The sequence below is a fragment of the Pinus tabuliformis genome, chromosome 7, assembly GCF_031772625.1.
Source record: "Pinus tabuliformis cultivar Carrire ecotype Pingquan chromosome 7, CPIR1, whole genome shotgun sequence".
Lineage (NCBI taxonomy): Eukaryota > Viridiplantae > Streptophyta > Pinopsida > Pinales > Pinaceae > Pinus > Pinus tabuliformis.
Window position 1 is genome coordinate 522,823,208 of NC_142293.1, and position 23,606 is coordinate 522,846,813.

At 38.8% G+C, this 23,606-nt stretch overlaps 1 protein-coding gene across 1 annotated transcript in view; it reads left to right on the forward strand.

The window, feature by feature from the left end:
* LOC149248365 (AT-hook motif nuclear-localized protein 10-like) overlaps nt 1-22,466 on the forward strand; it is a 203,298-nt gene extending 180,832 nt beyond the window's left edge. The window contains exons 4-5 of the mRNA XM_089458412.1: nt 21,672-21,833; nt 21,916-22,466. Coding sequence (XP_089314538.1) covers nt 21,672-21,833; nt 21,916-22,209 — 456 coding nt within the window. The 3' untranslated portion in view covers nt 22,210-22,466. The remainder of the gene's footprint in view (nt 1-21,671; nt 21,834-21,915) is intronic.
* The last annotated feature ends 1,140 nt before the right edge of the window (nt 22,467-23,606 follow it).

Consider the following 23,606-nt stretch of genomic DNA (forward strand, 5'->3'; position numbering starts at 1 on the left):
TACCCCTTATCCTATAACTGGGACACTGAAGTCAGGTTCATACCCAATCCTGGCACATGCAATGCATCTATAGTGCTGGTGCTTGCTCTTGACTCCCTCTGAAAATCTATGGTACCTCTCCCTACTGGAGTACATTTCGTTCTGTTTCCCATAGTAATCTGGAAGTCCATCTGCTCCTCTTTGTAGCTAGAGAAATATTTTCTAACCCCTATCATGTGAGCTGATGCTCCACTGTCTATATACCAGACTCCCTATGAAGCTGATCCTGCTAAGCAAGCAAATTCGTCCTCCAATCTGGAAGACAAATCTGAAGTCTCCTGAATGTTACTTCTGTCCATGGCTATGCTGAAGAATTTAGTGTGCTATTCCTCTTTTCCACCCTGACGCTGGCTCTGCTCTAGCGAACTGCTGCAAAAACCCTCTGCGTCCAGCTAGAGATCTGCTCAACAAGAAAATTTGAGCTGCTCCCTCTGCCTCTGGAATCACTTGCTCTGGAAGAATCAAATTTTTCTGCCCCTCTCAGAAAAATCAGTCTTCCTCAAGCAATTCGGCCTCTTGGCAAAAAGACTACGCTGCCCCTTGGGAATTTCGACCTGCTGCCCACACTGAGTAACAAAATTCTTTCTTTTCACTTCTGAGCTCTCCGGTTGATCAATTGTGCTCTGATACCATGTGAAATTTTATCTATTGCAGCTACTGGAAATTATTCTTCTAACTGAAAATTTAATTATGTAGTTTATTTGCTATGACAAACAACGAATAAAATCACAACTGCAATTTTCACCATAAAAATACTGTGGAAAATAAAATATTAGAAACTGAGCAATTCTAGCGCACAATAATTTTGACATAGTTATTTTTAGACAGTTGTCCCCAGAAAAACCCAACTTGGGAAAATCGGTGCAGCAGATGAGAGTTTTATTATTAATTTTCAGCAACAATTATGAGTACAATAATTTAGATGCCCAACTGGAAATCTAATCTGAGGAAAATACTAGCAAAAATATTGTGAGAATTTCTCTCACCCCACAACTATTCTCTGCCTCCGACACTGCCTCCCTACCCTCTGCGCAAAGCTCCCTGCGTCACCCTCTGCGCAAAGCTCCCTGCGTCATCCTCTGCGCAGAGCTTACACTGGCCCTTTGGAAATTTTGGCCTTCCTTCTTTTGCCTCTCCTAGGAACTGGAAATCTTCCTTTCGGAACGCTGCTGCCCTCCTCTTCCACTTGCTACTCACCCTCTGGTTCTATCTTCTCTGCTGAGCTGTTGCTTTTGAGAAAATCGAACTGCCTGGGCAATCGAGTATCTGCACTGGGTGGTCTCTCCATCACCACATCGACTTCCCCTTATAATCCATTGTTGGAGCACCAACTGCCAAGATTAAAACATAATCGATGGCTAGGATCATCTTGGAGTTGATCTGGGTGAGTTTTTAAATCATTTACGCCTTGACTTAATTAGTACTGATTAATTAACCATATTCCCTAAGTTTAAACTTAAGAAATCAAATATTTAAAAACTGGTTAATAATCTAATTAAGTAATTTCTAGGCAGAATTTTGAGAAACGATTTTTGGGTTTTGGAGATCTCATGTATTCTAGCCTCTCCACAAAATTTCAAGGCTAGAACACATCCGATGTTATAAAACTAACAATATTTGATGGAATGCCTCCAATGTAATAGTTTGTTGGAACCCGAATGAGAAGATCTATAGGATGGGATGCTGATAAGGAACTTCCAGTGGCCGGGGAGAGTATGGTGGGGATTTACCATTTTCCTTGATTAAAAGTAACTTTAATTAGTCATTTAATTAAAAAACAAAAGGGAAAAATAATTAATTGGAGGAAAAAAGCCAAAAGTGACTTAAGTGAAATAAAATAAAATAAAAAGGCCACTTAAGATAAAGTCAATGGAGGAGCTTTTAGAATAATAATAAAATAATAAAATAAGATGCTTCTAGAGGCTTGGAGATCTATACATGAGATCTATAAAAGAGGAGGAGGAAATCATTTGGAGACATCCTTGAGTTGAGTAATTCTTTTCTTGTGGAGGGGTTTGGAGAACTGAGAGTTCACAACTTTAGTTATAGCCCCAGGTCGTAAACTCTTGGGTGATTCAGTGAGAGTGGGTGAGAACCCATCTCTCCCCTTGGGGAATTCATCTAGAATTCACCGGTGTTTACAACAGTTCAATTTATTTTGGAGGCCCACTGCAACAATATTGTTGATCTTTTTGGGGCATCACTCAACCATCTTCAATATTTTGTATTAGCATGCTATTTCATATTCCATATTAATAAAATAAGGTTGAGAGATTCTTTGCATGTTTATCTTGTTTGTTTTTCAGTTGCAGATCCTATTTCCAGTTTGCTGTTGACTTATGGTTCGATTTGCATAAATTATTTGTGAAATTAACGGTGCAAAATTCTGAAGCAAAATTCTGCAAAATTTATAATTTGGAACATTTCACCCTCCGGGTGGGAAGTTTTGCATTTTTGTGGTAACAGAAATGCACACTTTTATCGCCCCACCACCTCCCATGAAGGTCTAAATTTGTTCACTGACACATTTGCACATCTTCATTCACCCATCATTGATCTTCCAAAGGGGTGAATGTGTCCAAACATAAATGTAGACCTTCATATATGCCCCCCTTCACAAATGAACAAGTTCCACCCCCCATCACTTTCCTGGGAGGGTGAAGGTCTTCGTTTGTGCACTAACACAAATGTAAACCATCACCCCACTACCACTCACCTTTATGAGGAGTGCAAATGTGTAAAGACAAATGCCCCTATTTACAAATGTGCCTCCCTCTCGGGGGGTGTGCATTTGTGGACATCATTGTGATGGGGTGAAGGTGTGGATTTGTGGGTGCGTGGTGGGGGAAGATAGTGAAGGTTTGCTTTTGTGCACATCTGATCTGAAAATGGGGCTCTTAGGCTTCTTGTCTAACTTACAAGAACCTCTCCCACTTCCAAAGCTTTAAATTTTCCCAAGTCTTAATGATTAACCAATGCGGAATTAAGAAATGCTTGAAAATAAAATGTATGCTTGTATTTGGTTTCAACTGATTATTTACTTTAAAATCTGCTGTTTTTGCTGATATGGGAATGTGCTTAAACTGATATATAAATGCATATAACAGTAGTTAAAGTAGTAGTAAAAACAAACACATAAGACAACAATATAATATGGAGTTCACCCTGATATCTTGGGCTACATCTCCTTGAGCTCTAGTCAACTTGACTAGGCTCCCTGGGATTATGGCAATAGTTCTTTTACAAGTTCCACACTCAACTCCAATGTTTTACATAGGAACATTGGGCTCAGAACACCATCTTATCCCTTGGCTCTTGGAGCTCTTTGGCTTTCTAGCTTTGGCTCTTGGCTCTGGCTGTGGCTTGCGGCTCTCTGCTCTGGCTTCTCTAAGCTCTTTCTCTTGGCCTTTGCATGCCTGTATGAGTCGCTCGACCTCCAAGCAACTTCAACAACAATATGCTGCTGTCAATTGAGCTCTCTGGATTTTCACTCAACCTCCAAGTGACTCCAAAGACTCTCTGTGCGTTCAGCTTTTTCTCGTTGTTCGCTCTCCTCTCTTCTTCTGTCTCCTCTACGCATTCCGCTTTTCTCTCTCTGTCAGTTTATGGCTTTAAGCCATCTGCTTCCTGACTGTTCGTTTCCGCTTTCAGCTCTCTCATTCCCTGCCTCTGTCCATTTAAATCCCTTCTTTCCGTTGTTACAGTCACTGCATCACACCTCACAGGGAAGCGGCCACCTATTCCGTAACGGATAAGTGTCAGGTTCACCAGAAACACTCGATCGTTTGAAACGGCCATTATTTTCGTTTACTCCAAGAATGCCCGCGAAACACGAATCTCTGCCAACTCATCGTCCACGTCGGACTTCAAATCTTTATGCGCCATAGCTTATTTCTCCCTCGGGTTTGGTCATCCATCGGGTGCAATCTCCGCCGTTAGATTTGGGGCCTCTAGATCCTACGGTCATCGCTCTTATCGCGCGGTTGACTTGCTCGATCGTTAGCCTGTGATGAGAGTGGTTTTCTCTCTCATCCGCCGGACACGCATCATTCAACATATGGCATTGCTTGGTCCTCTGACAAATCCGCTTACCGCCCAAAACGCCTCCGATATTCCTCCAGTTTTGGAGCGCGGGATCTGCCTATCGTTTTAGCGCTTTTCCCACGGTTTTCTGATTTCCCCTTGTGACCAAGCGCCCAGGGTTTTTCCCTTCTCAAGGGGGTTTGCCCAGTGATGCGCGATTAGTGCATCAGAAACAACCTCCGTTTCTGGGTCTGAGCCTCCCAACTGCCATTTTGCACCATGCATAGTCTCCATGGGCCAACGGTCAAGCGCTTTGACCGAAGGTCCTCGTTGCTTCGTGCTGGCTACAATATACCATTATTCAGAGGTTATTTCTGATAAGCTCGATATCCACAAGACTTTGAACTTCGGCATGAGTTTCTTTATAGAGTTTGGGTAACTTTAAGAGAGTTTAAGGATCCAATTCGGATCAACATCATCCACCCTTCCCACTAGGAGGGTGCATATGTGGGTGGGTCATAGGGACAGGGATTGAAGGTGTGCATTTGTATGCATCACACCTTCACTTGTCTATCACCCATTCTCTCAAGCGACGAGGGTTTTCAATGTTGCATTTGTGCCAAGGTGGATGGTTGGGGTGTGAAGATGTGCACCCCCCACCATTATAGGGTGTGAAGGTTTGCATTTGTTTAGTAACACAAATGCATACTTCTATCACTCCACCACCCACCTTCCCAGGGGATGAAGGTCTAAATTTCTTCACTAACACACTTGCACACTTTCATCTCCCCATCACTGGCCTTCCCAAGGGGTGAATGTGTGCAAGCATAAATGCAGACCTTCATTTATGCCCCCCATCACATATGCACACCTTCCAACCCCCCTTGGGGGGTGAAGGTCTACATTTGTGCACTAACACAAATGTAAGCCATCATTCGACTACCACTCACCTTTAAAGGAGTGAAGGTGTGTAAAGACGAATGCCACTATTTGCAAATGCACTCCCCCTCGGGGGGTGTGCATTTGTGGACATTATTGTGATGGGGTGAAGGTGTGCATTTGTGTATATGTGGTGGGGGAAGGGAGTGAAAGTTTGCATTTGTGCACATCATCCACCCTTCCCACTAGCAGGGTGCATATGTGGATGGGTCATAGGCGGAGGGATTGAAGGGTGTGCATTTGTGCTCATCACCCACCCTCCCCATTGAAAGGGTGCATTTGTGGGTGGATGCGTGGCCAAGGGAAGAAGTGAAGTCATGCATTTGTGCACATCATTGGGAGGTTGGGCGAGGTAGTGAAGGTGTACATTTATGTACATCACCCGTCATCCTATGGATGAGGGATGCACACCTTCACTTCCTCATCCATCCTACTAGTGGGGACGGTCACCCACAAATGCACACTTTAATCCCCTCACCCTACCCTCCCAAGGAGTAAATGTGTGCATTTGTGCATGTCATTTACCCCTTCCCCACTGGGTTTTCTGACTTTCTAAGTCCAACATGTAACCCCAACGATTTCTACTTCCTATGCAAGACATTATTTGTAATCTCCATTTTATGTTCACGCAGTTTAGATTCATCCAACATGTCCAATTCTTTTGGTACAAGCTTATGTAACTCCTCCGTAGATGCATAACTCTTTTGTAATATTTTGACCTTGTTCTATGTTCATGTGAATATGTTGTTATATTATCCAAATATCGTTTCTGTAGAAATTGGTATTGAATACTTGTTATATTGTCCATTATCATTTTCAATAATTGCTTTTTGACAAACTTATTATGATGCATTCCTTAGTCTTGCCATTGTCAATGTTTTACATTTCTTACATATAACAGGTTTTGCAACTTCTCTGGCAAGTATAATATGGCATCGATAAATTAATCTCCAGCTCTGTTTTGTGACAAGAAGAACTAGTAAAAGAGCTTCTATTTTTGAGTTCTTTCCTAGAATATCACTAATCATGCTTGTATGGCATATGAGGACGAAGGTTTTGTTGTTCTGATCAAATGACCTACAAAAATCTGAAGTAACAAAGCTGACTTTGGGAAAAGGGGCAAACATTCAATGAGATGCTGGAATTACATTTCAGATTTTCGGAAAGCTTTTATCAGGCAATATGGCATTTCTTTAATTTACAATCTGAGATTCTTAATATATTGGCTGGCATCAGCCAACGATCTAGTCTAGCAATTTTGGCTGCACAGCTTTCAGAATATAGTCTCGATGTTTTGGCTGTATTTTTTAACTGGAACACCACATATTTGAAACTAATGTGCTGCTAGAATTATAATAACCATAGGTATGCCATTTCTTATATATGAGAGTTGAATTCCTAGAACAATTATGTCAATAAAGTTTGCAACAGTCACAGAGAAGTCCAATTAGGTAAACCAATTATGTGACTTAGTCTGTAACAAGGTTGCAGGAATCCGGGATGTTTTTTGGGAGCGAAGTGTGCTGGAAGTGTCTATTATATATATATATATCCAGAGTGCCAAATTAGTTGCAGAATATATCAAAGCATACATATTGTACACAAATCAAGATAGAAATGGCATCCATAGTACATTAATCATTAATTGCATCAACTATCTAGAATCAATGTTATCAGAACCAAACCGGTGATCAAACTGAAAAACCTAGTGGACCGGGAACCGGTAAAAAAACGGGACCAAAAACCGGTTTACCAAAAACATAAAATATTCAAATTTGAAAGAAAAACATATATATATTAATGTGCATCCATATGAATCCAAACCATTTATACAAAAATATGCAAAAAATCTCATTTATATAGCAAGTAATAGTGCATATAACCAAAATAGCACTTAGTGCAAAACATCGCTGAACCAAAAAAACATCAAGAAGCAAGCTCTAAAAGGCCTCTATAGTCCAAAATAACATGATAGTATGATACTACAGTCTACAATACTACAACTACAGCCTACAAGTGCTAATCGTTATCATCAGAACCATCATCCTGATCCTCATCCTCATTTGTAGAATGAGTAGCCACCAAGTCTGCAATGGGATTACGACTTGATTCCTCTAGCCTTGAATGTGGTACTAGTACTTCTAATAATGCTGCCTCTGCCACTTGTGGAAGTGGGTCCAAGTCCAACTAAGAAAGGTCTTCATTTTCAAAAGCTGGTCCTTGACTCTCCACAACCCATTCTGATTTTGGATCAAAGTCACCCAAGACAATGTTGCTTGATTCAGGGGTTTTGTTCAACAATTGGTTGCACTTCAACCTAAGGCTGTACTAAACAAAAACCATATAATTCAACCACTTTTTCTCCAAATGGTTCTTCTTCTTATTGTTTAATACTCACACACTCCAATTCCGCTCACACCCTGAAGCACTACATGTCTAGCTCAATATTAAAATTGAAATTGCAAATTTTTGCAATTGAGGGCATTCACCATCAAATTGTTGCCACCAATAGGTTGCAAAAAGGGTGGAAGACAAAAAAGTATTAGCAAATGAATTTGAAAGTTGAAACTTGGACTCAACAATTGCAAATTGAAATGAGTAATATAATAATTTGCAAATTTTGACAGTTCTTGCCTGGGGGATCCTTTGTTCTATTTCTTACAGTGATAGAAATGCCAAATGTACTGATACTCTCACTGAAATTCAAGAGCTTGTTATGAATTTGAACTTGTGTCTTGGAATCTGGGACCATGCACTCAATGCATTTATACAATCCCCCTAATACCTTCCCATCAACCTCAAAATTTGTAGTGTAATGGTACCTTCAAAGTTCAAAAAACAAAAACATATTCATCAACCAATTTCAAATATTTTGTAAAACTTTTCTAATTAGTAATGAATGACAAAAGTTAAAAGTTAAAACTTGTAAGAATTGAAAATTTAAAATCCAAAATTACATATCTTGGATTTAAGTAGTAGCCAGCGGCATCTAAAGGCCTACAAAGTTGTTTGTTCCATCTTTCATCAATGATTCTGCATAGAGGAATATACTTCTGCTTTTTATCCCCATATGCTGTCTTTATTTGTTTCTTGGTCTAATCCATGATCTCATAAACAAAACCCATGGCAGGTTTATCACTATTCACCATCTGCAAAACTCTGACAAGAGGCTCACTAAATAGCACAATCTCCTCTGACTTTGACCAAATATTTTTGTCAAATATTTGGTCAACCAGCTGTTTCCCTTTAGCCTTTTTGCTCCACTGAGATGCATTCCATTCATCACAAGAAAACATCTTCGGATTTTTGTTGAAAAAGGGATTGCAACAAAAGAAATTTTGTTGCAAATTGTGTGATGGTTGATCGAACAAGCTCTTTACCCCAAGTGTGCTTTCTCATAAAGTTCAAAACCCATGGGTAGTTGTAGATGTACCCAGTTATGGATTTTTCTTCGTCCACACATTTCTTCACCCACTCAATTTTTCCAATATCTTCAAGCATGAGGTCCAAACTGCCAAATGGTCGGGTGTTTTTCCTCCAACATATTTACAACTACAACATAGTTAGAGGCATTATCTGTAATCACTTGTACAACATTTTCAACCCCTACTTCCATAACTATTTCATCCATAGTTGTATATCTTTCACATGATTAGATGCATCAATAGATTTGAGAAACATAGTACCTTTTGGACAAGCAATTAAGAAATTTAATATGGTGTGAGATCTACCATCAGTCCATCCATTAGACATAATTGTGCATCTGTTTTGGTCCATGATTCCCTGAAATCTGTAAGGTACTCTTGTATTCTTTGGATCTCATTTTGTAAAAGCGTCTCCCTAATATTTTGAAAGCTAGGGCATTTGAAGCCCGCTCCACATGAAGCTATAACATCAATCATGGGCTGATAAATTATAAAATGCAGAATTAACAACATTAAAAGTTACGTCTGCATCATACCACCATTTAGCAATGCATTCATATGCAACCTTCTTCTCTATCTTCTCCCATTTGACATCAATGGTGGGTTGAGAACCAAGGGTGGTGCTGTTGAGAAATCAAAGGGCAACTAAATTAGGTGATCTCTCTTACTTTGATAACTAGTTGTGATGTATTTTTACTTAACTTGATTAGCTTCTTTTTTCACTTGATTATTATTAGTGTTCTTTCATCAAACAACTACCAAACCATAAAGAACGATAAGACAAGAAGGCACAAGATATAAGTGATCAACCAGTGCCAAATCCTCTCCAACTGAGAGGGAAACCCACAAGAATTCTTCTCTTCTTATAGAACTTTAATTGATGAATTCCAAGACGTATGACCCTTGACCAAGACCCCTCCAAGACCAAGTCAAACCTTTTCCTTTTTGATGAGAGTTCCTTCCAACAACTTCGACCTCAACAACTTTTGCGATTTTGATCCCCAATAACTTCTTCTGTAACTTCGACCTCCCAACAGATTCTTTTGGAACTTTGACCCAACAGTTTCTTCTGGAACTTTGACCCAACAGTTTCTTCTAGGACTTCGACCTAGTAGTTTCTTCTGGAACTTCGATCCAACAGTTTCTTTCCAGTGCTTCGACTTGCCCAACAACACTTCAACTTGCCCAACCACTGTAGAAACCCTAACACAAGAGGGAGAGAGAGGCCCAAAACTTCGATCTTGCTCGTCTTTTCCTTTTTCGTCCTTTTCCAGCTTCTACCTTGAGGAGATCAAACTTGCTTGAGTGAGTGCCCTAATGAGATCGAGTTCCTTCTTATTTATAGGGTTTTGACGGGTACAAATTGCTTCTTTAGGCCAACTTGTCCATTTGTGTAGGTCGACTTGATGACAAGGTCTTGGAGGGTCTTTTGACTCTATTTTGACTCAAATAAATTTTTCTTTTGAATATGTAACATACCAAAAGGGTCTTTCATACGTGGTGATGACTCATTTGACTTGTAGACTTGATGACAAGCCCTATAAGCACTCAATGGGTGCTTGACCTAAAAATAAATTTCCCTTGAGCATGAAATCCATGCCTCAAGAATAACAATAATAAATTTGCTTTTATCATTATCAAATACATAAAATCATGATTACATACGTCATTATGAAGACTGGTCACCGAACCTAGTTACATATTTCAACAGGTGCGGGGTACAAAGGAGTCAATCCCTTTACGGGTTGTTGTCCTCTTCAAGTTCAAAGCACTTGAACTAGGGCCAGAAGTATCCTCTCCAACTCTAGCAACGAAACTAGAGAAATCTTCAAAACTGGGCATATATTCTTCAAAATCAGGGTCACTAAGAACAACATCATCCTTTTGACTTTTGCTTATATTTTTTTAAATTCCCTTGTTTGCCCCCTTTCTTTTTTGTAGGCTTCAATTAGACTTAGCATCTTTGCTTTAAGATCGTCAGAAATGTTGTCACAAGGTTTTACTCGCCCTCTCCAATGTGCTAGGTGTTCTTTAATTCTATGGATCCCCCTACCCTTAACTTTCTTTCCACAATAGTTGCATATTTTTATCCCTTATTCATTTAAATGGCAGTGAACCCAAGTTGGATTATTCTTGTTTTTTGGGGCCATGACAACTTCTATAGGGAGAAATAGAAATCTGCATAGAAACCCTAGGGTTTTTAAAATTCTAGGGCAAATTTTTTTCTTTTAGAGAAAAATAAAAGAGAAATAGAAGTCACGAAATACTTGGAGAAGATTTGTAAATTTTCAGAAGAGAAGAAGCTCCTACAAATCAAAAAATAAACTCTTCAATCAGGTCAAAAATTTCCCCCACAAATTTGCCAACAAAATCTCTCAAAATAACCTTGCAAAACAACAATTGTTGAGAAAAAATAAAAGAAGATAGTGGCCATCAGAAATTTTGCAAATAAAAATTACAAATCTGCATAAAATCCCTAGGTTTTTTAAATTTTTAGGGAAAAAAAACAGATTTTTGGAGAAAAATAGAACAATAATGGATGACAAAAAATACCTTGACTTGCCCTCTAAATTTTTTTAAGAAAATCAAATCCAAAATCATTCCAAATCAGCTCTATAGCATCCCCCATGTTGACCTCTACCGGTCAACTACCCATGCAGTACACCCCCTTTCTCTTGGCAGAAAGGGGTAGCACCTGAACGACGTGTCCGTGCGAGCCTGCAGTCATCAGCAACTTGATCATTTTAATTGTAAACCCAGTCTGCATGTATGAATTGTAAATAATCTTAGCAGATCAGAGTCATGTATGTAAAATTGCCTAGGTGGACCTAACTTTCTAATGATAATCTACGTCCCGGAAGGTTTTTCGTCTCACCGATCTACGATCGGCAGAGTTTTCCTTCAGCCTGACCCCAAAGCCGGTATTGATTTTGTCATTCGAATTTTAGGAGAATCCTAGTGTGTTAATCTGCTAGATTATAGTTGTGTCGCAGAAACTGGGTGGTTTATGAGGGTCTATGTTAAGTGGGTTTGTCCCCTTAAGATGTAAATTGTAAAAGTCATGATGTAATGTGTCTTGAGGGTTGAAAAATGTTTTAAATCCCCTCATGAGTCCTAAGTCCTAGGTCCTAGGAGATTTTTCCAAAGGCTAAGTTCGAGGATCCATTTTAAAATGAATTAAGAAATTAAAAAATGAGTAAAAATAATAAAATAATAAAATAAATAAAAATTAAAAAAAAAATTGAAAAAATTAAAAAATGAAATAAATAAAAAATCATAAAAAATCATAAAATAGAGCAAAAACCCTAAAATAATAAAATAATAATATTTTAAGTGAATGCATGCAAAATATTATTTTTAATAATAAGTTAACAATTTCGACGGATGAGATTAAGAGATGTCTTGATCCTCATCGACGGTCGAGATCATTTCGACATGGATCACTCGAACTAGCCGTTGGGATCATTTCCTTTAAATAGGGTCTTAGGGGGTCATTTCAGATCAATGGGAATAGGATCTGTGAGTCTGGTACTGAAGAAGCTCTCTTGTAAATCTGTTTCTGGTTAATAAAAGAAGACTTTGGGGTCCATATCTTGCTGGTGTTACTCTCTTGAAACGCTGTGAGATTGTTTAATTTTCTGCATATTTTATTTTCAGCCATTAATAATAGTTTTTTGTAGAGTATTGTGAGCACAGGTATCTTGTTCACTTGCTAGGGTTTGAGTGTTGTTAGGGTTTCTGAAGTAATGGCAGGTATCTCCATTACTTTTTGAGATCTAGCAGCATTTTTGCCCTCTTTACTGATGGTTGTTTTGAGCTGTGCAGAAGATTCTTACTGAAGAAGAGTGCCGGGCGTTAGGGGAAGTTCTCGGCTGAACCAGCCAACTCCCGCAAGCATTTTTTGCTGAGCCCAGTTGGATTTGATCCTGGGTCTATCATTCAGTTTATTTTGTTTATTTGCATGAGAGATTTTCTGAAGTTCTTCACAGTGAAAACCTGAAATTTTTATTCTTTAAAATATTTCTGTGCTTATTGCTGAATCTGGCTGTTAAGGGGCCAAATCAGTAAATTAAATTCGCTGTTCTAGGGTTTCAAATTTTTGCTTTGTGCAGTTTTTATTAGGGTTTTGTCTTTTTTTTGCAATTGCAGGACTGCCGTCAAGGTTGACACGCTGACACACTGTGCATAAGCAGCAGATTTCAACGTGAGGCATTCTTTAGTTGCTGGTTTATATATGCGTGAGATTGCGTCCTTCAGCCTGCAAATAAAGAGTCGATCCCTTCTCCCTCAGCGAGCGCATCTCCTCAGGCGTCCTCATTTTAATCTGCAGTCACATAAATCAAGCCGACATTCTCTTAAGCAATCCCATCCGCCAATAGTCGAAGCTGCCAAATGTGTTAAGGGGAAAACGTATCTATTCCTGCGGCTACATCTTCCACCTGTCAGACAAAAAGAAATATATATATCGCTGAAGCAAACGACGAATTTCGGGTGGTCTATATCCTTGAAGAACGCAGTGAATGAACAGTTCAATGTGACGGCGATTCACCTAAAGCATCTCACTGTTCAGCGCAGTGGTTTCCAGGAAACCCAATTCAACATTTAAATGACCATCTGCGTAACTACTTCATGACGTTGATCTGGCAGCATCAAAATTGTTTTTGGGTTATATGAACTCAGCCGACTCGTACTCCTCACCGCCATTTGCTTTTCAAATACCGGCACGAGATTTTGTCAGGCGATAGCATTCCTATAGCCAAAGTTTCATCGTCCAGCGCTCTCGGTCTAGGTAAAAATCTGCACAGGAATGCTATTCTCGCTCCAAAGTGCTCAGAAACCACGAAATTGCGAATTTGATGCCAAGGTATCCGAATCGTAAGGAGGCTTGCGTTCGATCTGGTACATTTCCTTTGCTCTCACGGTTTCAGTCTTGTTTCAGGGCAACAGCAGGTAATTCGATTTCCATTTACGCTCTTGTCACCTTGCCATTTTCGTGAAGTTTTCCTTTTTGCTCGTCGTTTTTCCTTCAGGACTCAAGTCCCGCATTCAAATTCGATGGAAATGTGGTAGCGTGCAGCGTATTTGCTTACGGCTCTTTTCTTTTTATGCCTGATAACCATTTTTACAGTTACGTTTTAGATTAGGGTTCCACCATAGTTTCATTTTTTATTATGTTTAAATTGTATCGTGAATAATTTCGTAAAAGGGTTAGCATAGGGTATTTGTGTTAGTTTAAAGTTTCTTTTTTATATATAGTTGGATTTCATGTTTGTATTTTGATTTTGTTAGAATTTAGATTTTCCATATAATTTGTATTTTTTTTTTAGGAATTAAATTTATTTCAGTTTAATAACTCAAATTTTATTTCTTAAGTTAGTTTTACTTTTTATTAGTTTTGAGCTCTTAGAGTTTTATTTAAAAAAAAAAAAAAAAAAAAAAAAAATTAAAAAAAGCATAAATTTTTTTTTGTGGAAAATTATTTTTGCCAGATTCAGTTGTTTTCACGTTATATCTTTCATGCTGAAATTTTCAAGTCGAGATACGAATAAGATATCTAGTTAATGATTTATGATTCTCGTGGTTGTTTAAAGCATTTATCTTCTCAGAATTCTCAGTTGCTGGATATCGTTTTGGTCATGTGATTTAGCTGATACCTTTTGATGACAAATGATTGCTGTTCACGGTTTATGTTTCTATATCATCTAACAAGTAATCGTTTTAATAAAAATCTCTTAAGGCACTGGTCTGCTAAGCTAATCAAATCATTTTAGTGCTTATCTTAATCGTGTCTCGTGTCTCCCAACCAGCTGGTCGACAGTTGGTCTTCATCATCTCACAGGGTCTACCCCCCTTAGCCGCGGGAGACAGGCTTAAACGGAGGGATCGAGGATCAGAGTGACAGCCCCCGGTCTGAGCGTTGTCGTGTCAATCTGCGTGACAACATTTTTGGTGCCGTTGCCAGGGACACTTTGTTCTCGGTGTTTCAACGACTTTTCTTTCATCTTCCCATCGTTCTTATTTCTCATTTGAGCTGGCAGATTCGGCGTTTGAGGTTATCATTTGGATCTTTTATTGCCTTATTTCTTCGGTGTGTTTCTTGTTTGGGTGGCGACTCCATTTTCTTATTTTTTCCCAGACAAGAAGCCTCCTGCATATCTGTTTGTTGATTACTTCTTGGATCTTGGAATCAGATTTATTGTTCAAGTGGCGACTCCATTTCTTTCATCTTTTGATTTTCTTGAGCAGAGATCTAGTTCTATTATCCATTTCATCCCTTATTGTTCATCATGGATTATCCATGTAAACCATGTCGTTTTACTCACCGTCTCCATGATTTTCCGGAGGAGGCCATTCCTGAATTACCTATTTTTTCAGATGGTGATCCAATCGCTGCTAAAAGGCATCTAGGCTTGTTTATTCGCATCATGATCATATATTGCAGACCCCCTCAGTTTAATCATGAAGATATCAAAATGCATCTATTTGTCCTTTCTTTAGAAGATGATGCTTTGAATTGGTTTAACAATTTTCCTAAAGATTTTTTCACTTCTTTGGAAGACATTATTAATGCTTTTGAAGATAGATATGGTTATCCAAACAGCTTGCCTGCTTCCTCCAAAATTGTGCAACAGAATGTAAGTAATTTGATAAAAGGTCCAGCTGATGGTGAAAGATCCCAAGATGATTCATCAGATCAGAATGTGTCATCCACCGGAAATATTGCAGATCAAGTTCATGATAGTGAAAAATCAGGGACAAATGACAATGAAAAAGAAGAGCAAAAGCAAATTTTACAAGATCTAATGATGCTGATAAAAAATATGGAAAGCAATCAAACTAGTTGTATCAATGATGTCAAAACTTTATACACCCATCTGGAGAAACGAAATAGGGAGATGGAGGTCACGCAAAATCAGCATGCTAAAGAAATTGAGGCCATAAAAACTAAATATGAAACAGAAATTAGAAGCATGCAAAGCAAGATGTCAGGCTTAGAAGAAAATATGATGACCATGAAAGCTGATCATGATAGGGAAATCGATTCTATGCAAAACAAGTTGTTAACTATGGATGAAGAAATGACTATCATGACGTTCAATCATAATAATCAGTTGGCTAACATACAAAGGAGGTTGCCCCCTCGAAGAGGCTGAATTCTAAGGCGTTGATCTATCTTTTCTATCTTTTCTTGAGCTGGTTCCATAACAATATCACACATACTTCATCTGATAGTTTTGAAACAGAAAGTTCCAGGTCATCAGTAAATCAACCTGCCAGAAAGAAAAAGCGCAAGAGAAAGAAAATGAGAAGAAGATTTGATGCATCAGACGGCTGCGAGCAGCTTGATTTTCGGATAGGAAAAAGTCCTACCATATGCAGAATTGGACATGGCACATCCGACAAGCAGCCGACAGATTTGCCTGAAAGCAGGCAAATGCTCAGTATGCACTATATTGAACACATCTGATGCCATGGGGCATCCTTTGTATCGTATTTCTAACCCTACTCCTTGTTTTTTCCGTATTTCATTTCTGTTTTAGGATTAGATTTGCTTTTCTAGATTAGTTAATAAATGAAGAGCTCATATCTTTCCTGTGCTTAATGTTATATGATGATTTTTGGACGGACGCTACTTATATTTTGTTGTGTGTTGCATGGATGCAGATTCTGGATTCTCACATTCCTACAGAGCAGCAACGTGTCCCCAAGTAGAGCCAGATGTTGACCTCTACCGGTCAACTACCCATGCAGTACACCCCCTTTCTCTTGGCAGAAAGGGGTAGCACCTGAACGACGTGTCCGTGCCAGCCTGCAGTCATCAGCAGCTTGATCATTTTAATTGTAAACCCAGTCTGCATGTATGAATTGTAAATAATCTTAGCAGATCAGAGTCATGTATGTAAAATTGCCTAGGTGGACCTAACTTTCTAATGATAATCTATGTCCCGGAAGGTTTTTCGTCTCACCGATCTACGATCGGCAGAGTTTTCCTTCAGCGTGACCCCAAAGCTGGGATTGATTTTGTCATTCGAATTTTAGGAGAATCCTAGTGTGTTAATTTGCTAGATTATAGTTGTGTCGCAGAAACTGGGTGGTTTATGAGGGTCTATGTTAAGTGGGTTTGTCCCCTTAAGATGTAAATTGTAAAAGTCATGATGTAATGTGTCTTGAGGGTTGAAAAATGTTTTAAATCCCCTCATGAGTCCTAAGTCCTAGGTCCTAGGAGATTTTTCCAAAGGCTAAGTTCGAGGATCCATTTTAAAATGAATTAAGAAATTAAAAAATGAGTAAAAATAATAAAATAATAAAATAAATAAAAATAAAAAAAAATTGAAAAAATTAAAAAATGAAATAAATAAAAAATCATAAAAAATCATAAAATAGAGCAAAAACCCTAAAATAATAAAATAATAATATTTTAAGTGAATGCATGCAAAATATTATTTTTAATAATAAGTTAACAATTTCGACGGATGAGATTAAGAGATGTCTTGATCCTCATCGACGGTCGAGATCATTTCGACATGGATCACTCGAACTAGCCGTTGGGATCATTTCCTTTAAATAGGGTCTTAGGGAGTCATTTCAGATCAATGGGAATAGGATCTGTGAGTCTGATACTGAAGCTCTTTTGTAAATCTGTTTCTGGTTAATAAAAGAAGACTTTGGGGTCCATATCTTGCTGGTGTTACTCTCTTGAAATGCTGTGAGATTGTTTAATTTTCTGCATATTTTATTTTCAGCCATTAATAATAGCTTTTTGTAGAGTATTGTGAGCACAGGTATCTTGTTCACTTGCTAGGGTTTGAGTGTTGTTAGGGTTTCTGAAGTAATGGCAGGTATTTCCATTACTTGTTGAGATCTAGCAGCATTTTTGCCCTCTTTACTGATGGTTGTTTTGAGCTGTGCAAAAGATTCTTACTGAAGAAGAGTGCCGGGCGTTAGGGGAAGTTCTCGGCTGAACCAGCTAACTCCCGCAAGCATTTTTTGCTGAGCCCAGTTGGATTTGATCTTGGGTCTATCATTCAGTTTATTTTGTTTATTTGCATGAGAGATTTTCTGAAGTTCTTCACAGTGAAAACCTGAAATTTTTATTCTTTAAAATATTTCTGTGTTTATTGCTGAATCTGGCTGTTAAGGGGCCAAATCTGTAAATTAAATTAGCTGTTCTAGGGTTTCAAATTTTTGCTTTGTGCAGTTTTTATTAGGGTTTTGTCTTTTTTTTGCAATTGCAGGACTGCCGTCAAGGTTGACACGCCGACACACTGTGCATAAGCAGCAGATTTCAACGTGAGGCATTCTTTGGTTGCTGGTTTATATATGCGTGAGATTGCGTCCTTCAGCCTGCAAATAAAGAGTCGATCCCTTCTCCCTCAGCGAGCGCATCTCCTCAGGCGTCCTCATTTTAATCTGCAGTCACATAAATCAAGCCGTCATTCTTTTAAGCAATCCCATCCGCCAATAGTCGAAGCTGCCAAATGTGTTAAAGGGAAAACGTATCTATTCCTGCGGCTACATCTTCCACCTGTCAGACAAAAAGAAATATATATATCGTTGAAGCAAACGACGAATTTCGGGTGGTCTATATCCTTGAAGAACGCAGTGAATGAACAGTTCAATGTGACGGCGATTCACCTAAAGCATCTCACTGTTCAGCGCAGTGGTTTCCAGGAAACCCAATTCAACATTTAAATGACCATCTGCGTGGCTGGGTTAAGATTGCTAGCTGTTTCATGACGTTGATCTGGCAGCATCAAATTTTTTTTTGGGTTATATGAACTCAGCCGACTCGTACTCCTCACCGCCATTTGCTTTCAAATACCGGCACGAGATTTTGTCAGGCGATAGCATTCCTATAGCCAAAGTTTCATCGTCCAGCGCTCTCGGTCCAGGTAAAAATCCGCACAGGAATGCTATTCTCGCTCCAAAGTGCTCAGAAACCACGAAATTGCGAATTTGATGCCAAGGTATCCGAATCGTAAGGAGGCTTGCGTTCGATCTGGTACATTTCCTCTGCTCTCATGGTTTCAGTCTCGTTTCAGGCCGACAGCAGGTAATTCGATTTCCATTTACGCTCTTGTCACCCTGCCATTTTCGTGAAGTTTTCCTTTTTGCTCGTCGTTTTTCCTTCAGGAGTCAAGTCCCGCATTCAAATTCGATGGAAATGTGGTAGCGTGCAACGTATTTGCTTACGACTCTTTTCTTTTTATGCCTGATAACCATTTTTACAGTTACGTTTTAGATTAGGGTTCCACCATAGTTTCATTTTTTATTATGTTTAAATTGTATCGTGAATAATTTCGTAAAAGGGTTAGTATAGGGTATTTGTGTTAGTTTAAAGTTTCTTTTTTATATATAGTTGGATTTCATGTTTGTATTTTGATTTTTTTAGAATTTAGATTTTCCATATAATTTGTATTTTTTTTTAGGAATTAAATTTATTTCAGTTTAATAACTCAAATTTTATTTCTTAAGTTAGTTTTACTTTTTATTAGTTTTGAGCTCTTAGAGTTTTATTTATAAAAAAAAAAAAAAAAAAAAAAAAATTTAAAAAAAGCATAATTTTTTTTTTGTGGAAAATTATTTTTGCCAGATTCAGTTGTTTTCACGTTATATCTTTCATGCTGAAATTTTCAAGTCGAGATACGAATAAGATATCTAGTTAATGATTTATGATTCTCGTGGTTGTTTAAAGCATTTATCTTCTCAGAATTCTCAGTTGCTGGATATCGTTTTGGTCATGTGATTTAGCTGCTACCTTTTGATGACAAATGATTGCTGTTCACGGTTTATGTTTCTATATCATCTAACAAGTAATCGTTTTAATAAAAATCTCTTAAGGCACTGGTCTGCTAAGCTAATCAAATCATTTTAGTGCTTATCTTAATCGTGTCTCGTGTCTCCCAACCAGCTGGTCGACAGTTGGTCTTCATCATCTCATAGGGTCTACCCCCCTTAGCCGCGGGAGACAGGCTTAAACGGAGGGATCGGGGATCAGAGTGACAGCCCCCGGTCTGAGCGTTGTCGTGTCAATCTGCGCGACAACACCCCACAAAATAAAAAAATGCCCCTTCAACCAGCTCCAAAAAGCACTCAACAACACCCAAACATCTTTGGGGGAAAATCCTTGAAGCAGCTTGAAAATCTCGCTTAGTAATCAGCCCAACAGCTTTCCAAGACTTCAATCAACTCTTCAAATCTGTGAAAAACTCCCTCAGAACAACCTTGCAAAAAACTCTCCAAACTCTTCTCACTAAACTTAACTCAAGAATTTCAATAGACTCAAATGACTAGTGTGAATGAAAGAGGGGGTGGGTGTGTTTAAATAAGGGGGGTGGGGTGTGCTAGAGAAAAATTAGAAATTAGGAAAACAAAAAAAATAAGAAATAAAAAATGCAATTTTTATTTGCCTCAGCCGCGCGGGTATCGGCTGTACCAAACCAGTATGGAACTGGCTGGTTCAGTACCGAACTAGCCTTTTCTGGTTCCAAGGCCCGGTTTGAACCAGTTTTGGGCCCAAACCGGCGGACTGACCAATGCCGTTGTTTCCGGTTTGGTTTCGATAACATTGTCTAGAATCTAGATTTCTCTCCTCTTGTCTAGCCTTTTCCTCTACTTCGGCTCTCTAGGGATATTAGTCAACATTTTCCAATTTTGATCAAACTGCCTAATCCAAGTCTTATAATGGTAGAAAAGCTTAACATGCCTGTTCAATGATTTTGACTTTTAGTGAAGGATACATTTTTGCTAAGGCCATGACAAAGGAGTTCAACAATCAACACCACCAACACCGGGGTACATAAGGGCTTGGTGCTCTTGCTTAAATGTCAATCACATACCCCATACATGATAAAATCTAATGAAATGCCACAATCCCATTGATCCTGAAATCTTGAAAACTGTTTAGTCTGCCGAATTTTGAATGAGATATGAAATTGTATTTTCTCCATATGAAGTCCGATGAGGTTGCAACCAGCTCTCAAACATCATGAATCATTTCATGTTAATGTTAAAAATTTATGTATTACTTTAATAATTTGACATTACCATTGGGGAACATCATCTGGGAAGCATCTAGGGAGCACCTTGGGAGTGTCTAGGAAGCATGGTTCCTCACATAGCAGTTTGAAAATTCCGAAAAAAAAAGGAAAATGCCCCACGGAACTGTGCCAGTGGTTTCTGGAACCATGGTGGAACTGTGTTTCAGGCCTGCTGAACCGTCACGGTTTCAAAAGTCCAGGAACCACGAAATTGGGCAAAACCACGGTTCTGATTTTCGGAACTGCAGTTCTGCCCGAGGATCGCCAGTGGATCTGTCCAGCACACGAATCCGCCTCCTGAATGATGTAGCATGTAGCTGAAATGTTTTGGTTTCGCGGTTTCCTCTTTAAAATATAAATTTTAGATTTGATGTGTGGAGTGCATAGCCTTGGCATCTTGAGCCTTCTTTTTGCATAGAATTTATCACGATATGAAGAAATGTGTAGCACTCTGTGATACCTGGAGAGAAGAAGCTCAACCTTCTTCCATCTTAATTCCTGCCCTAATGGATTTGGTGCATATGTCAGTTTAATTTTTTATTGCATAGATGGTGTGCTGGTCAGGCTTCCGTCCCTCTTATTTTGGTTTCTGCCAATCTGACTTTTGGTTAAATTCTTCTGATGAAACTCTCCAAATCCAAAGGTTCTTTTTACAGGTTAATGGTATACATGCAGGTTTGTTTTAGTTGTCCACCCCAATTACTGCATAGGGGATCATGTATATTGGCCACTTACATGATTTTTCATTCAATAATGTGCTGACCTTAAGATGTAGACTTTCACGCCTTGTTGGGGAAACCAGCCTAAGTTGGAAGCTTTTGAATTACCACTGTTTCTTGATATGTGCCTTTATGTTGTGTTTAATGGAAATTGAAGTTCTGTTTGAATCATAAATGGTACTGATTTCGACAGCCTCCCTATGGTGAAACATATGCAGATGTTCATGGTCTCATTTGAATTCCTCTAAAATCTGATTGAACAAATGGTTGATTATCTCAAATGAAACCTTGACATCCAAATCTAGTTAGGCCGCTGTATGGTCCATAATCAGCTAATAATCTGGTCTCTTGCTTTTTTGGTTTTATATCCCTGTTTAAGAGATAGGTTTTCTATTTCTAGCCAGCACTTACCTGTCAGGCTACCAATTACTGGGCCCAGACTTGTAATTTAAGAATCTTATATGTCAGGTTATTTATTTCTGCAGGGCCGCTTTGATATTGTCTCCTTGTCAGGCTCGTTCTTGTTAACAGAGAATAATGGGGCACGCAGTAGAACGGGTGGGCTGAGTATTTCATTGGCTGGCCCTGATGGTCGTGTTGTTGGTGGAGTGGTAGCTGGAATGTTAATGGCTGCCAGTCCAGTTCAGGTGATAATATGGACAGATTTCACATGTAGATGTTCGTTTTATTTTCTTTTGGCTAAGTTCATCCTGTGCAAATGTTATGTAGGTGATTGCAGGGAGCTTTATTTTGGATGGGAAAAAGGTTCAAGGCAAGCCCGAGAATCCTTTATCTTCATTAGGTTTGCAACATGTAGCTGCTTCTGGACATTTGGGAGCTAAACATGGCGGTCCGGGTGGTCCTCCATTCAACTCAAGCTCTGGGGCTTCTGGTATTAATAGTGTTGGTCAACAATCAACTCAGAACATGCCTGCTTTTCAGCCAATGGGTTGGCGAGGTTCCCACTCTATGGGAGAGCAAAGGCATACTACAAATGTTAATATATCTTTGCCTTGTGGATAGTTGTATGATGGCTGGAACCTTCTCATGGCTAGATTATTTGTTGTCCGCATTTTTTAGTTTAAACAGGCTAACAACCAAGGGCCATTAGCTGTGCTATGATTGTTATTATCAGCACATTTTGAATCTTGCCAAAATAAGTTAACCTTTCCAGGCTCTTGCAGGCTAACAAAAAAACAATGAAAGATTCTTAGATCAGGTGTAATGGCTGTAGATATTCTCAACCTTCTCACGTAATATATAATTCCTAGTTTGTATTATTTCGTTGTGAGGCAATGCACACAAAGAATCAGCTGTTTTCTTTACAAATTGCAGGCACTGCTATTCATATTGCTGTGATGATCTTTGATGGTTAGTGTCTAATGTGCAGCTCTTGTTTTATATTTCCTGAAAGTAATAACTTTATAGTGTGTGGTTGGATCCATCAGTTGTTTTTGTTCGCTGTTTTGGCTTCAGCATTTCATTGATTTTCCACGTGGAAGAGTTACTATGTTTTCTCTTGGAAACTATTTTTTAACACAGGCCCACCTAAGCTGATAAATTTTCAACAGAACTTCTGATTTTAGCCTCAAAAAAGTGAATCTCAATCATTTGAGAGTTTGCACACGGATACCTTTTGTAGAAGTTGGTTAGTGCATGAAGCCAGTGGCTTGAAGGCCAGAAATAATTTATTATTTAAGAATGTAATACTGTACACTGAACCTCACTAAATTAGTTACTATAAGGTGATCCTATTGCAAGTTTAAATTCACAGAGCACATTGTACAGTCCGGATAGCTCAAATTCAACAGCTCTCAATTAACTTAACTTCAGAGCAAGGTAGCAGTCAGAATGCCGGTATTTCAGATTTCTCGTGATAAATATCATTATTTAATCTGTTCTGTTACTTATCTTCGTTGATGAGGTGCCTGTTGGGTTCTTGCAAAAGTTGATGGGTGTTACTGGTCGCTGTCCTCTGGTAGGAAGCCATTGATTCTCTGGTTGCACGTTTAGATTCCATGATAGGATGTTTTAATAGTTTAATGCATTAAAGGTACTAGCAGTATTTGTGTATGAAGGCAAACTCCATTCTTCTATTTATCCTAAAAATCATAGAGCTGTCTATGCTATTCCTTGCTCTTGTGGATGACATTATATTGGAGAAAGATGCTTAGTTCAGGCGAGGCTCAAAGAGCATTGTACCTACATTAGGCACAATTGCAGCAAGAAATCTGCATAGTGGGGCATTCTGAAAAATCCAGGCAACATGTATGCCTCAAGAATACCCGAGTTATCGCAGTAGAGGACCATTATAATAAAAGGAAAATTAAAGAAGTGCTGGAGATTGCAAAAGATACGAACGATTTAAATATGGATGTAGGGACTGATATCAATGAGATATGGAAGCGGGTCATTCATAA